At 40.3% G+C, this 14,859-nt stretch overlaps 1 protein-coding gene across 1 annotated transcript in view; it reads left to right on the top strand.

Moving 5' to 3' along the window:
- Window positions 1–6,093, top strand: part of mosmoa (modulator of smoothened a) — a 42,566-nt gene extending 36,473 nt beyond the window's left edge. The window contains exon 3 of the mRNA XM_061711990.1: window positions 2,580–6,093. Coding sequence (XP_061567974.1) covers window positions 2,580–2,764 — 185 coding nt within the window. The 3' untranslated portion in view covers window positions 2,765–6,093. The remainder of the gene's footprint in view (window positions 1–2,579) is intronic.
- The last annotated feature ends 8,766 nt before the right edge of the window (window positions 6,094–14,859 follow it).

Raw genomic sequence — 14,859 nt, 5'->3', positions numbered from 1 at the left:
ATTTAAAACACCAGGGTGACTGCTGAATACTGAATAACAAAAGTCTCCTCATTTTAATTTATTTTTTTTATTTTATCCTCAAAGCACTTTGAAAGCTACATTTGTATCTCACCAACGAACTTAATGAAACTGAACTCATTATAATCACCATCTGTTTTCTGCTCGGTTACCTTATGCTTAGTTGTCTGAAGCCAGTTTGGAGAAGTGTAGAAGGGTTGCAGCCTTCTCTTTGTTGGGAATTGATCTTCTTCTTGTACCTCTTCAAACCTTCACACAAGCACGTCCTGAAATGAATTCTATATGTAGGATCTAGAAACATGGATAAATGAATAAATGGATCTACAGAGCACATGCTGGGAGCCAGAGAGATGTATAACAGCCACTGTAAGATGACCCACAAAGAGATCCAAAATAAGAAATAAGACGACTACAGGGTGCATAAAAAAGACACCCAACAAGCACAAAACAAAGATAAATGACTGCAAAGGTGCAGAATGACCTTAAAGACTAGGTCAGCAAATATAGACCAATGCAAGCAGCTCACAAGAAATGCAGAACAACTGCAAAGACACTCTAAACAAGCACAAATAAATGCAGACATACATAGCTGGAGACTCACGCCTCACACTTGACACAGTCACATTTTGTGGTCACTTTAGAAACTTCTAATATCGATAGACGGTGTTGTGCAAGTTCATACTTCTCATGAACTAGTTCAAAGTTCAGTTCACATAGTTTAAAAATGAACAGTTCACGTTCATAGTTCACAATTTTCATTTTGAACTAGTTCAAATTCAGTTCATTTCAATATTTTTAGGTGAGAAGTACGAATGAAACGCCACCCTATCCCAAAACTCTTCACTGTATACCAGTGGTCTCCAACCCTGGTCCTCAGGACTCCCTGTCCTGCATGTTTGACTTGTGCAGACCTGGATGACAAGCTGATGACGACTATTAGAATCAGGTGTGATGATGCTGGGAAACATCTAAAACATGCAGGACAGGGGTCCCGAGGACCAGGGTTGGAGACCCTGCTGTAATCAATCATGTATTGTCCTAGTGGCTTTTCAACTTTACTCAAAGGCTGTAAATCTCCAACAATGTATCCATTATCAGTTTGTCTACCTGTTGCTGGGAAATCAAACCCCTGAAGGTGCAGCAGTGGGGCTGGGGTCGTTTGGGGCTCTTGGGGCCTTCTTGGTCTTTCCTGGTGACTTTGTTTGATTGTCAAGGATATTTGCTCACACTGGACGGTAGGGCTGGGCGATATGGACCAAAAGTCATATCTCGATATTTTCTAGCTAAATGGCGATACTCGATATATATCTCAATATTTTTTCTGTGCCTTAATTGGGGTTTCCACCAAAGCATTATAGCATAGCATCTGTTAGCATCTCTGTTAGCATCTCTGTTAGCATCTCTGTTAGCTTCATTTTTTTCTGAGGCAAACCCTTAAAAAAACTGTCAGTTTTAATACAAAGCCTTGTACCAAATGTCACACAGGAACCTTTATTAACAGAGGTCTGCACAATATCAAAATGTATAAAACAAATGAAATAAAAATAAACTGCCTGCATATATAGAATAAAAATGCTTCTTGAATAAAATAAAACAAATATCCCTTTCCTGCATAACAATTAAATTAAAATACACTGTGCAATTAGTACAATGTAGACAGTAACAGGCAGACTTTTCCACTGAGGTTGACAGTTGTGCAAATAAAACATTTGTGCAAATCTCAAATAAAACATTCAAGTCAATTTGTCACAAAATAAGCTATATCAAAATCATTAAAAAAAAAAAAAACAACATTTTTTTTTTTTTTTTTAAATCGATATAAACGATATTGTCTCATACCATATCGTGTTTGATAATATATCGATATATATTAAAATCTCGATATATCGCCCAGCCCTACTGGACGGATGCTTTAACTCCACATGACGTTTCAAATTTGAAGTCGACGAGCCCGACGCTCGGACTTGTTTTCTCAGCGCAGGTGGACATAATTTGCACAGAAAGGTTAGATTTTTACCATCTGACTCTTTGGGAGACGATGTGTAAAATTCCCGCAGATAATGATAAGCAGAGGCATCATCAGCTCACGCTGCATCCGCGGCGTCTCTCTCTCCAGCTTTCATTCGTAAAGACTGCAGCGGGCTCGGGCCACTGTTGCCATAGAGATGATGCCCGTTGTTATGCTGGTGTGTGCACTGCGTTGTGGGTAATGTAGTGTGAAGTCGTCGTCTCGTCGTGTGCGCGCCGCCCGCTGGTGAAATGAGAAGGATTATTCCGTAATAATTGGACCCAAACAGTGAAGCTGAAACTCACATAATCTGAACAGTTCAAATTCCAGTTCATGATCTGCAGAATGACCAAGTTCACGTTCAAGTTCTTTATTTGAAAATATGTTGCGTTCAGTTCAACGTTCTCACAGAAATGAACGTGTTCAATGAACGTGTTCGTGCACAACACCGTCGATAGATATATGATATAGATTTATTTCATTATGTGTTTTGTCTGTAATCATTATAAAACAATTAGGTAATTAACTTTTCTCTCTTGTTTCTTCCCTCCAGTGATCCTGTTCTGCATGGCGGCACTCATCTTCCCAATAGGCTTCTATATCAACGAGGTAGGAGGTCAGCCGTACAAGCTGCCCAACAACACGGTGGTCGGCTCCTCGTACGTGCTGTTCGTCCTCTCCATCTTCTTCACCATAGTGGGACTGCTGTTTGCAGGCAAAGTTTGCCTTCCAGGCTGATGACTCCAACACGCCTGCCTCTGGACTGACAGAAGAGGCTCTGAAAATTTTATGGGATTTAAAAGAACACAATGACTGAAAATCAAACACAACAAACTCTAGCCAGAAGCCTGAAACGGGGAAAGTCTCTGCTTATGTGTCAAGGGACCGCAGCACCACGGAGAACCTAACTAAATGAATAAATGAACAAAACACTAACGGGACATGGGCACAACAGGGTGGAGGAGTGTGAGCACAGCTGAGGCTGTCGCAGCACCCCGCCACTGCAGATTTCAGATACAGCCGTATCTCTGCTGTCGTCCTGTAGGAAAGGGTGCTTAATGTGCCGCTGCCATGGCAACCACAGCCACAATGCTGGCGCACATTTCTTGAGGACCACTACAGCCACTCCCCGACTTGATCCCCAGCCGTCCGCCCCGCTACCCTTCAGCACACTTCTGCTCCGTCACAACTGCTCCTGTTGCTATTTTTGGCTTTTCGTTGCTATTTTCAATTTTGTGTTTTTTCTGTTGTCTTTTTTTTTTTTTTTTTTCCCTCTGCCCTTCTGTACCTCACTGCATTTCCACTGAAGTAGTTCAAGTGTTATTGAGGTTCGTTGAACTGAATCCTTGAAGTGAATTTGGTGGGTGGGGGGTGTTCTGAAAGTGACTTGAGAGCAAGGTGTATTCTAGTCTGCCATATCACACAGCCTCAGGTGTGCTGTTGAAGGGAGCAGCTGTAATCCCAGCTGTTTGTACTCACACACACACACACACACACACACACACACACACACACACACACACACACACACACACACACACACACACACACACACACCAGACCTGCCGTGGATGAGAGGTAGATGCAGGTGTGCTTCCTCTTTGTCTCATCCAGCTCCCAGTCAGGAGCAGGTAGCAGCTTGGAGTGGCCTCCACGGCAGCAGAACCGGAGGTCAAGCACCACAAAGGAGAATGCCACTCAGTCTGAGACCATGCATAATGTTATTCATACAGACCGCAACAAAGTATTAGTGTAGGCAGCTCAGCTAAACCATCCAGCTGATGCAAATCCTTTGCCAGTGACTGTGAATTTAAGGAATAATCATGTTACGCTTGTCCCGAGTTTGTAACAACATGACCATGTGCACAATCGCTTCACCAAGAAGTTCTCGAAGGTTGGACATGACCGTGGTGTTGTATTTTTGGGGACATGGGATAAAACCCCTATTTTGTTGACAGTATTGATTGGTGTGAAAATAACATGTGAGTGCTGAAAATAAGTGGTATTCTCCTTTAATGTTTGATAGGGAAAAGGTGAGCCAGGAGTGTGTTTTCTTTCTTTCTTATTTTTATTTTAAGTCTTGTTTTGTGCAACAGTGAAGGCACTGGGACTGCGGGTCAGGTCCATACATGGGGCTGTGCCTCAGTGTGCTCTCGAGAGGGCTGTGAATGTAACACACACCAACACACTTTCACTCTCTGTGCTGTCGGTCAACATATTAAAAGTGATTCTAGCAGTTATTGCTATTGTCAGTTATGGTTGTCATTATCTTTTACATTAATCTCAATAACATCTGCTAATATAAACTCCCAGAAAGCGAAAAATAATTTATTTCAAACTTCTTATCAGGAACCTTCCTATGACATTTGAATATCTAATGTTGTATTGATATTTCTGCACTAGGAGGTATAAAAAAAAATTGAGACAAACTGATTTCACTCGTCATATTTCCATTGTTTGGGCTTTATGTAGAACATATGTTGCTATGGAGTTAATTCAGCCATTTTCATAAACACATGGCAGCCCTGAAAGCTTTCAGACATTCGAGAAAGGGGCTGGATGTGAGAACACAAATCTCTGCATGAGCCACAACAACAAAAAATTCTCAGGTGAATTCATAGAGGCCTCTTGTGTAAGATGATGCCGGCTGTCAACAGAACAGTCATCCTGTGTGTGTGCAACATGCAACTACTTTGGGTTTTCTTTTATCATCTCCAGCTTCTTGTGTGCACTATTCATACACCACGCTGTATTTCCAGTTCTGAGAACTAAAAGGCGATTGCAGCTGATTGTCCTGACGTCCTCTGGTGTTCATGCGTGAAATCACTTAAGTTAGCTGTTGCCTACGGGTTTAACTCCATATTGTTACTCTTTTATTAGGTCACACATGTGATGTCACTAGACGGATAAATGATAAAACAATAAATACATTTAAAAAAAATTAAGCCTTCAGTGCACTTTAGGTCATTTCTCATATTGACAGATTGTAAACAATTAAAGCAAAAAGCTTCATACATTTTGTTCTTTTTTATTATTATTATTGTAAGTTCTCTGGGTTTTTTTTCTTAAAAGACACAGACAAAAAAATGAATCAAAAATCCCAAGTTTCATTGAAAGCAGCATTCTACTCAGACTTAAGGAAACTGTTAATTTGCGTTGGTACATGAGCTTCTACTGTAAAAGTGAACTGTTCTTACATTAACTTAATAAAAAGCTTCTAAACTCTTATGGGAGCTGTTTTAATCTGTCATTTTTTGACATTGATGGATGTTTATGCAAGAGATAATGGCATCCATAGGTATGATTTCCATCTTGACTCAGATCTTTCCCTCTAAACCACACCCTCAGAGACGAGATGGGTCACACTGTTTGAAGACTTTTGATCCGTCTAGGTCATTACTCAAAACACCTTGTCAAATGTCTTCCATCTGAGAAGTTAAACTAATCCATAAGTAACTGCAACAGCTTCTAGCTGGAAGCAGCCAACACTTTGAGGATCATTTGAAGAGTTGCTCATTAATCCTCTTTAAAAACTTACTCATCACCATCCTGTTTATTCCCAACACTGTGTGATCAAATAAGCTACTGACACTCGGCTCTCTCTCTGAAAAGTGTGTGTTTTGAGTGTGTTGAAACATTCGCAGTTGCTCAGTCGCAAAGTCATAGTTTTGTTTTCTATTTCTGTTTCCTGTTCAGCTTCTCTTCATCTTGGTCCGATGATGTATACTGCTAAGCTGTACGCTCTGCCTTGTTTGGTTTAGTACTGTACCATGACCTGTTTTTGTTTATTAATGTACAGACACAGAAGGCAGGATTTCTCTATTAGGAAGCACTGTGCATTCAACAGTATAGGTAACAGACATAGAAGCACCACCAATTTATATATTAAAAAAGAAGAGAACCTCTTACCTCATTGATTTTTGTTTTGTTTTTTTTTGTTTCTGCTATTTTCTAATGGTGGCAACGTGTGTGCCCTCTAATTTGTCTCTTGCCTTGATCGGATGTCTACACATAAAGCCTATGATCATAGGAAATTATTTATCACTGAATAAAAAGAGAAAAATCGGTGTGTGACTCTCTGTGAGTCTGTTTTGTGCTTATTTATGAAGAGTAGATATTCGTTTGGTAATTTTGACATGTTTGTTCTGACTTTATTAAAGCTTAAATAGGTTCTTGGATGCAGACCTGCTGTAACCAAAGACGTCCTGAATGCATCTGTGAAGACCGTCCAACTATATTAAGAGCTTCGTGGAAAGCCAAACCGCCGCACTTCAGTATTGATAAATAACGGATGCAGAATTGCTCCTTGGACATTGGAAGATAGCGTTTCACTTTGTCGACTTACCCATCGGTGTCCTTGAAGTCTATTTTTAGAACGGCATTATGTTTGCTGAAGTCAGTCACACTGAGTCCAAGCTTGATATTGGAGAATGCCAACAACTGAGATTTCACCCTGATCAGAACAGCCGGACAACTTGGTTTTTTGAAATTATGTTCAGGATGTGCATCCTTTAGTTGTCCGCTGTCTATTGCCAAGTTATTGTAATATTGATTCTGGAAGCCTTTTGTATAGCTGTTTAATACTCACATGGTCAGTTTTAAGCATTTAAAAAAACACCCACCTCCTTTACCACCCAGCAAAAATGTGCTGTTTTTTTAAATGAACATTACTTTCTTGACTATTTTCTTTCTTACAGATGTGAAAGTTAATACGGACTTATTTATGAAAGCTTACAAAGATTGAGTCTGAAAGGTCCATTCTCAGTTTTAATTATGAAATGCATGTCATTCCTAATTAGCTTAAAATGCCAAACAAAGGCATTTTCAAAATTTCCGTGCCTTCAGTTTAATTAGCTTGTTTATTGAACGAGACAAGGTGGTAAAATCTGCCTTACACTTGGTCTCCCCATGAGGTTTGCTGGCAACTAGGAAGTGAGCACAGAAATAAGCTGCCATGTCACAGATCAAACTTGTGTTTTTTGTTTTTTTTTGAGGGTGTAAAAGCAGCAGAGTCGATCATCCTTTCTGTTAGTGTGACTGCGCCACTTGTCGCTGTCTGCAGCGAAGGTCAAGACGACGCTGCTCCGACCACCACTGCATCTCCATTAACCTCTGCTTGACCTGCAGCACTGTGTTGAGCAAGAGTGCTATTTTCACAGGGAGTTTCAAAATGTTGCAAAAATTCAGTTTAGTGTTTTACTGCTCTCTGAGGGACCTTTTACACCCCCCCAAAAAATTAATCTTTGATTGCATTAGTCATGCAGAGGCTTCTTCCACACATTGGCGACCTTTGCATGCTGGTAATCTGTATGGCACTCGCTGTGCATTTAGCTCTTTCCTCGCTTGATAGAGCCATCTGCTGATAGTAGTTGTCGAGGCGTTAAATACTTCAGGTGAAATCCACGATAATTACCGCTGCCATCTGTTATTGCTGCAGTTTCAGACTTGGGTTGGAATCCCCTCAAGGGTTCCTGAGATGAATCGACTAGAATGTGACTTCCGGATCATTACAGATGAATAAACAACGCTAAGAGTCCACAGTCATGCCGCCTGTAGCAGCTACTGCATGTGAGGCATGTCGTTAGATGCAGTTGGGCTTGATTATGTTAACTACTGTATTTTAACATTGTTAACTTGAAAATTTTTACCAATGAGTTACAAAATGAAGTACTGCCGAGCCTGATGTGGCTGGCTGTTATTCGGTTTCAAGATTTATTATAAATCATAGTTTTGGACTCTAAAATCAGGGATTTATCCAACTGTGGGTCGTAAATCTTTTTTATATTTTTAATACTTTAATTTATATATTCAGTTCTGGTGTTTCATGTGCTGCCCGGGGGAAAGGCTGATCTTCAAGTCAAAAGGACTCTTATTATTGTTATTGTGTCCAATTCGTGATAATTGGCTCTGGCTGCTTGTTATTTCACGGAACTGATAAACGAAACATCCACAACAAATCCGACAAATATGCGGAGCAGCAGGCTCTCCAAAATGTGGATGCTCTCTTCTAACGTTTTGGTCATCTGTGGACATTTATTCACTTTCACATTTATTCTCATTTATCCATCTTTTTCAGTACCTGCTTTAACCTGTTCAGGCTTGTTGGGGGGCTGGAGGCTGTCGAGGTTAAACCCACACCAACTTACTCTGACGTCCTTTTGGGCCGAATAAAGTCCCTTTATGTGCGGGGATAACACAGAACTTCACTAAATAGTGCCAGGGTGTCTATGTATTATGAAAGGTTAGACCTAAGAAAGACGGAAGCTGCTGTTATCTGGTCAGTCCCAGATGTTTCTTTGGCGCAAAGTTGTTCTTCTTACTAATCAGCAACTACTAAAAGTGCAATAAATCATGCTTTTCCGTTAATAGAGCTTTAGCTTTTACTGTATTATATTCTGAATTTAACTGCACACGGTGAGCAGGAACACAAATATACTGGGGCAGGTTCACAGTAACGGCTTAAGTTGTTGGCATAATTTCATGGATACGAATAAATCAGGGCTGACTAGGGGTTGTTTTTTTTCACCTGTAAGTGGTTGTTTTCTAATAGTCAATTTTTATATGCATACACACAGAAAACAAGGTTCCTCAGCACCATAAAGAAGATGTATGGAAAGAAATATTTCTTTTACTGCTGTTTCCTGAACCACTCAGGAACAGGTGTCTTCAGGTGGAGGAAGTGGCACGAGCATTCTCAGTGTACAACACATACTCCTGCATTGCCCCCCCCTCCCAAAAAAACCGCAAAAGTATGCAGTGTGGTTCTCGTGAACGTCTGTGGATAACAGCCTGGCGTTGCTCTGTACAGTATGATGGATTACAGTGTCAGCGCATCGCCAAGTGCACGTAGATGGAAATATGGCTGCCATCTGTTCATGAGAAGCTGCTCCAGCTCTCTGTCCTCCTGAGAAGATTGACCTCATAATGATCTTATCATCACGAGCCTGTCTGTGTATGCAAGATGCATTTTTTTCAGAAAAAGAAAAATGCAAAAGGCAGCTTTATGAGTTCAAAACAAATTTCCAAGCTTTCCTTTTTGCATTGGTGTTCCTTTAAAAAACACACAGCTTTAAAGATCCCAGTTATACTTATTTGCAGGTTTCAAAATTATTTATTTTGTTTTAATTTTAAATAATAAAACTGCATTACTATTCCTACACATTTCTGTAGCAGCTCTTGTTAATTTTTCATATTAAATACTGTGTTTTAGTGCCTGTCTCTTTAAAGGAGCTTGAGGCCGGATTGTGGCAAGATTTATGAAAAAAATCCGTATACATTTTAAGTTTTCTAGTAATAATGTCAGATGAAGCGTTCCAAACCCAAAAGAATGAGCCCTCTAGCGTATCTCTCCGTTGCCTTGAACAGGCTGTGTGCTGCAAAATGTGCTGCAATTCGGTCCCGAATTTCCCGCGCTGGGCTGCGGATGTGACGTCACATGACGCTGCATGCACGTTCTCCCAGTTCTCCCGTGCCGGCTTCACTGTTGGCTGCAGTACCCCCAACGGCCGTCGTGGTGAAGGGTGGCGCTAGAGAGTCTCATTTCTTAAAAGGAGCCTCAAGCTCCTTTAAGACAAACATGGTCACAAGGTAGGTATTTCATCAAATGTTTTGAGTACTATTTTTTTAGTACTAAAAATAAAACTTGTGCTTTTTCAGACATGGAATACCTAACATTAATATCTGAATGCCTTAAAGGGATTGTGACATGAAAAACAAATTTTTCTTGATTTTTTGTGTTTTGTTGGGTGTCTTGACATCAATTACACCCAAAAAACAACGAACTTTTAACATTCAGTGTATTGTGTGCTTTCTGGGATTTTCCGCATAACTGTGCAAAAACGGCGCATGTGGTTTGGTGGCGGATCGTTACGTAACGGACCGCTAAATCACCGCCCCCTCCACCCAGCTCCCTGCCTCCGCTCCTCTCCAGCGCACCATAAAGGCTGATTTATGGTTCCGCGTTACACCGACGCAGAGCCTACGGCGTAGGGTTACGCTGCGTCGCGCACCATACGCTGAACCCTACGGCGTAGGCTCTGCGTCGATTTAACGCGGAACCATAAATTAGGCTTAACACGGAGCTGTTTAGAGCGTCTTTTGTTCTAATCACCGGAGGAAAACTGCTAAGAAGACCCGCGGCCACTGACTGGACTTAAGATAAGGGGACAGTGCTGCTTGCATGCCTTTATTTTTATGATTGTTTGCTGTGGTTCTCCCTGCTGCTCTTCCGTGCATGCTTCGCCTGTCGCTCCGACGCCGCTGTGAGCGTATGGCTGGAGGAGGTTTGGAGGAGGAGCGGAGCAATGATTGACAGGAAAGGGGGGAAAGGAAGCATTTTTCACGGCGCAAAAAAACACTGTAATAAAAAGCCAGGAAAAGAGTACTAAGAGTGAAGTTTTTCTTGTTACACTCTTTTAGACACATTTGAGGGATGTTGGCCAAGACTTTTAATAGTGTTAAAAGCATGTTAAAAATGATGTCACAATACCTTTAATTCTTCATACAGTCACTTAATGGTACATTAAGTGAAGTGTTTCACTAAAGTTTTGCTTCAGCTGAAGACACCATCTTCACCTTCAAGGCTGTTTGTCAGAGCAGAAAGTGCAGCACCTGACAATTCACTGTAAGTCCTAGAGTCATAATCCCATGTTTTGTGATGTGTTGGGGGATACGTGTACAGTATGTTCCATGTGGTCAGATTGCTATTGCAAAATAGCATATAATACACCTCCAGGGGGTCATTTATACTGAGATTGTTAAGGGAGCAAGGTCATCGGGCCCAGGCGTATCCAATCAACCCCCAGCAGAACGTCACACCGGGAGAAGCCTTTCAGAAATAACTTATCCTACCTTTAAAGGAGCACAAAGGAACTTTGCCGTTTTTAACTCACAGGGGCCCCCTAGAGGCATGGAGAATGGTTCATTTTTACTTATTTTTTTCTATCATGTGAGCCCAATTGTTTGATTGATGTGTTGGACAGTGATATGTAGTTGTTACAGAAGAAGACTGGGACAGAAGTCTGAAGTTTCTTTGGTAATTCTTTTCTGTCAGTAAGGATAAGAGACCACAAGCTAGACAGTAACCAAATAGTCCTTTAAATGAGACTGAAAAACCCTTTCTGCTGATTTAATGTGTTTAAATTTGTCATTTTTCCCACTTTAAAATATAAGTGAAAATGTTTGCAAATATACTCAGATTATTTTTCATTCTTCAATCTTAATAGTAACTTCTGTGCACAAAAAAAAGCTTATATAAGCATTTAAAGTGCAGCTTACATGCTGAATTCAAAGTGACCCACACTTCTCTGAGAGATCTGGGAAGCTTTGCGGGTGCTAACTTTAGCTGCCTTCAGTACGGATTGATCTTTAAGTGGGCGATAACAGCACTGCAGTCAGGCTTCCTCTCAGACGGATGTCTGTCTGCTGCTTGTAAGCATCTATCTTACAGCAAACCTGCTGGTGAGGCAAGAAACGCAGAAACCAGAAAGAAAAGGGCTTTTTGTGGAGCTGAAACACTCAGAAAGATCAAAGTATTACATGAGAAGCATCACTTACATAGTAAATCATATCTTTAATGCATAACATCAATCATATTTCCAGGTTTTAAATTCTGAATTTCCTGTGATCGTTTTTTTATTTTTCATGTCTTCATGTCATGTTTTTCAGTCTCAATTTGAATCAGTTTATGCAAGCACTTTGTTTTCTTCTTTTAAGTTGCACTGTACATATTTTTACTGTTCTGTGGGAAGGGTCACTGCAGCCATGAATTATGATCTCACTGCCCCCCCTCACAGCTCCACCTCACACTGTCAGCCTTTACTTTAATAATTACAGTCAAATATCCCAAGTTTCCTTGTAAAACCGACTGTAACTCATCTACTGCCCAATTTGATCTTACAGCTTTAATTCTTTCTTCAAATGGCTAACTTTGCTTTGCAGGTCTGGAGTTGAACCATTGCATCTCCTCTTCATCGTGTTCATGATTGTCTCAGGCCGACAGCTCTGTCACTGTGAGTTTGCGACAATAACAGAAGGCTGCACAAACACTGGGATGCAGTGGCTGTCATGTTAGCGGTCCTAGGATGTATGAACGCATGCTCCCGTCCACCTGCACGCCCACAGTCTGCTGTCATATGGAGATATCACAGCTGTCACGGTTCTTGCAGAGAGCACCTGCGACATGGTTGCTTCAGGGTCATGTTTTCTGACTTCACATCTCGACTGCTTACAGCACGGCTGAAGTAGCCTATAACAGGATAGATGAGTCACGAAGCAGTGTGTGGGTTTATGCATTTTAGATTTCACTGTCGTGTTTAGATACAATAAAGGCGAAAACAACATTTAGATTGTAAATAAAAGTCTGCATTTATAGGTCGACTATGTTGGCAAAAAAGAGTTGCTTATTGTTTGTTTTTTAATGTTTAGTTTTTTAGTCATAGCAAAAAAAATAATAATAAACTAACAAAAATGGACAGCTATTCTTGTCAACGCCTAAAAAATTACTCTCCGGAAAACTGGAAGATGAAAAATAAACTGCTCATTATGCAATATTTTCAGTGATGCTGGCTGTTAGAGGGCCAGACAAAGTAACAATATTGCATGTGGACATAAAACACTAACACAATATCTTTTGCTCTTGAATTGGCCACAGGAGCTTATGGAAAGATCAATACTTCAAATTATAGATCAACATCAGGATATTGTGGCCATAATCATTGTAAACTGTAGTTTGTGTCGTCCACAGCTGCAGTCCAACGCCTGTCCCTGAGAGACATCAAATAAACAGCTGGAATACCACAAACTAGGTTTTTGTGGAGCTTTTACTAAAGAAGCACTCCAGAGGTATCTCCTTAAATAGCATTTGCTCCTCTTTCTGCCATGAAAAACCTATAATTGATATGAAGTGAATGTGGTGTATCTGTGGATATGCCAATTTGGCCCGACGCACCAACGTGGGGACAATGGCTTGCCCTGTGTAATTCCATTTTAGTTGTAGGTAAACATCTTTGAGTAAAACATGAAGTCTTACATAATCTGATTATGTGCTATTTGTAGCCATACACAGAAAATATAAAGTCTGCAATCACCTCAGCCATAGCAAAACACACCAAGCAGCTTATCCTCCTGGTTTCTGCTGTGTTCTCCACCTACTTGGACAAATCTTTCTTTGCACAAGCAAGTTGACTGTAAAACCCCACTGCAATAAGACTAGTTCCTCTGATATTTCAGTGGGAACATCATTCACCATTCCTGTCAGTTACAGGCTTGATTTTAAAGTTTAACTTTTGACTTTCAGAGCTCTCCACGGTCAGACACCAGTAGGTCTCTCAGGTCTGGTTGTGCCTTGGACCGGGCTCAGAGCAAAGGGAGGCAGAGAGTTGCTCCCAGGCTGATGAAAGCTCTTCCACAGGACGGAGACACTCAGACACTGTGGATATTTTTAAAAAACATATTAAAGCACACCTGCATAGGTACACTTTTTTCGTAAAAAAGTGTACATTAATGATATTTGTTTCTGTCTGTTGTTGTCTTTGTATTTTTATGGTTTAATTTTTTTATTTGTGAATCTATTTTTGACTCTCTTTTACTTCTTAAATCTGTGTCTTTCACCTTGTGAAGCACTTTGTGAGCCTCTCTCTGTGAAAGATGTGTTTGTTTACTTACTTACTTACTTACATCTTCTGTATGAGACTTTAGTTGGCGTCGGTTTCCTAGTAGAAACCCTCAACATTGAGGGCATTTATTGTGGATTTGCTCAGGATACATCTTAAAAAAGTAATCTTATAAATCTTTTAAAATGGTTAAAAACAACAAAAAAAGTCAAACTCTATGGCCCTTTACTATGGATTCCACCTGAAAATATATAAAAAACTAAACAAAACAAGAATGCCTTTTCAAGAAAAATCAAACTAAATATACTCATTGTGCGCAATAGTCTGTTTCAGAATAATGTCTCCTTTCTCATGCATGGATGTTTATATCACTTCAAAGCTGCAGCTTATACAGGAAACATGAATTTTAATGACTTTTTGATGAAAATGACTGTTCTTATTGTAGATCTGTTGTAACACATTCTCACACAATTATTGATTATATTGTGCATTAGTTATCCAAATGCCCCAAGTGACCGAACAACAATTCTGAAATAAGAGTATAAAGCAGCAGAAAAATGTCATGTAAAAAAGCAGAGATTATTCAACGTGCTTACATATTCAACTGTACGTTTTGTAGTTGAGCAATTATAATGTTAAACATCCTCTTTTATGCTCATTGCAATATGTAATCTCATCAGTGGTGTAAAACACTGTAAGATAGCTTGGAAAGCTATTTCAGTGTGTTGATCCCTGGTTGGTGATCAAGATAAAATCTTAGGATAATAAATATTTTGTTTGTGTAGAAAAAGATAGCACCAGCATATTAAATCATTTGAGGAATGCTCATCTTCCTCTCTTTTTTTGTTTGCTTTACTACTGCTCTATCTTAAATTAATCTGACCTCCGTCAGTCAGTCAACGTGCTGCTGATATTCCTGCTGACACATATCCTTGTAAAGTGTTTTGCCTCCGCGAAGAGCACCCATTACTCATTTAAGCTGGAGAGCTGCTCGTTCACTTAAGGCAGATGAAGCTGGGGTTTCGGCCCAGTGTTTTAGTCTGTTATTTTAACAGTAGGAGCTCACTCTCATGGTCTGCGGACCAAGCCTGCTGACCGGTGTTTATTTCTGCTGGGCCTCCCTGTTTATTTTCATGAGGGTATTAATGTCTATTTTGATACGCCTCTTGTGTTATTCTAGATGAGTCATTTGGGAATGTGTGGGTACATGTGAGAACAGGC

This window comes from Cololabis saira, chromosome 21, assembly GCF_033807715.1.
Source record: "Cololabis saira isolate AMF1-May2022 chromosome 21, fColSai1.1, whole genome shotgun sequence".
In the NCBI taxonomy this organism is placed as follows: Eukaryota; Metazoa; Chordata; class Actinopteri; order Beloniformes; family Belonidae; genus Cololabis; species Cololabis saira.
Note: the sequence above shows the minus strand (reverse complement) of the source record. Positions and strands in the feature narration are given on the sequence as shown.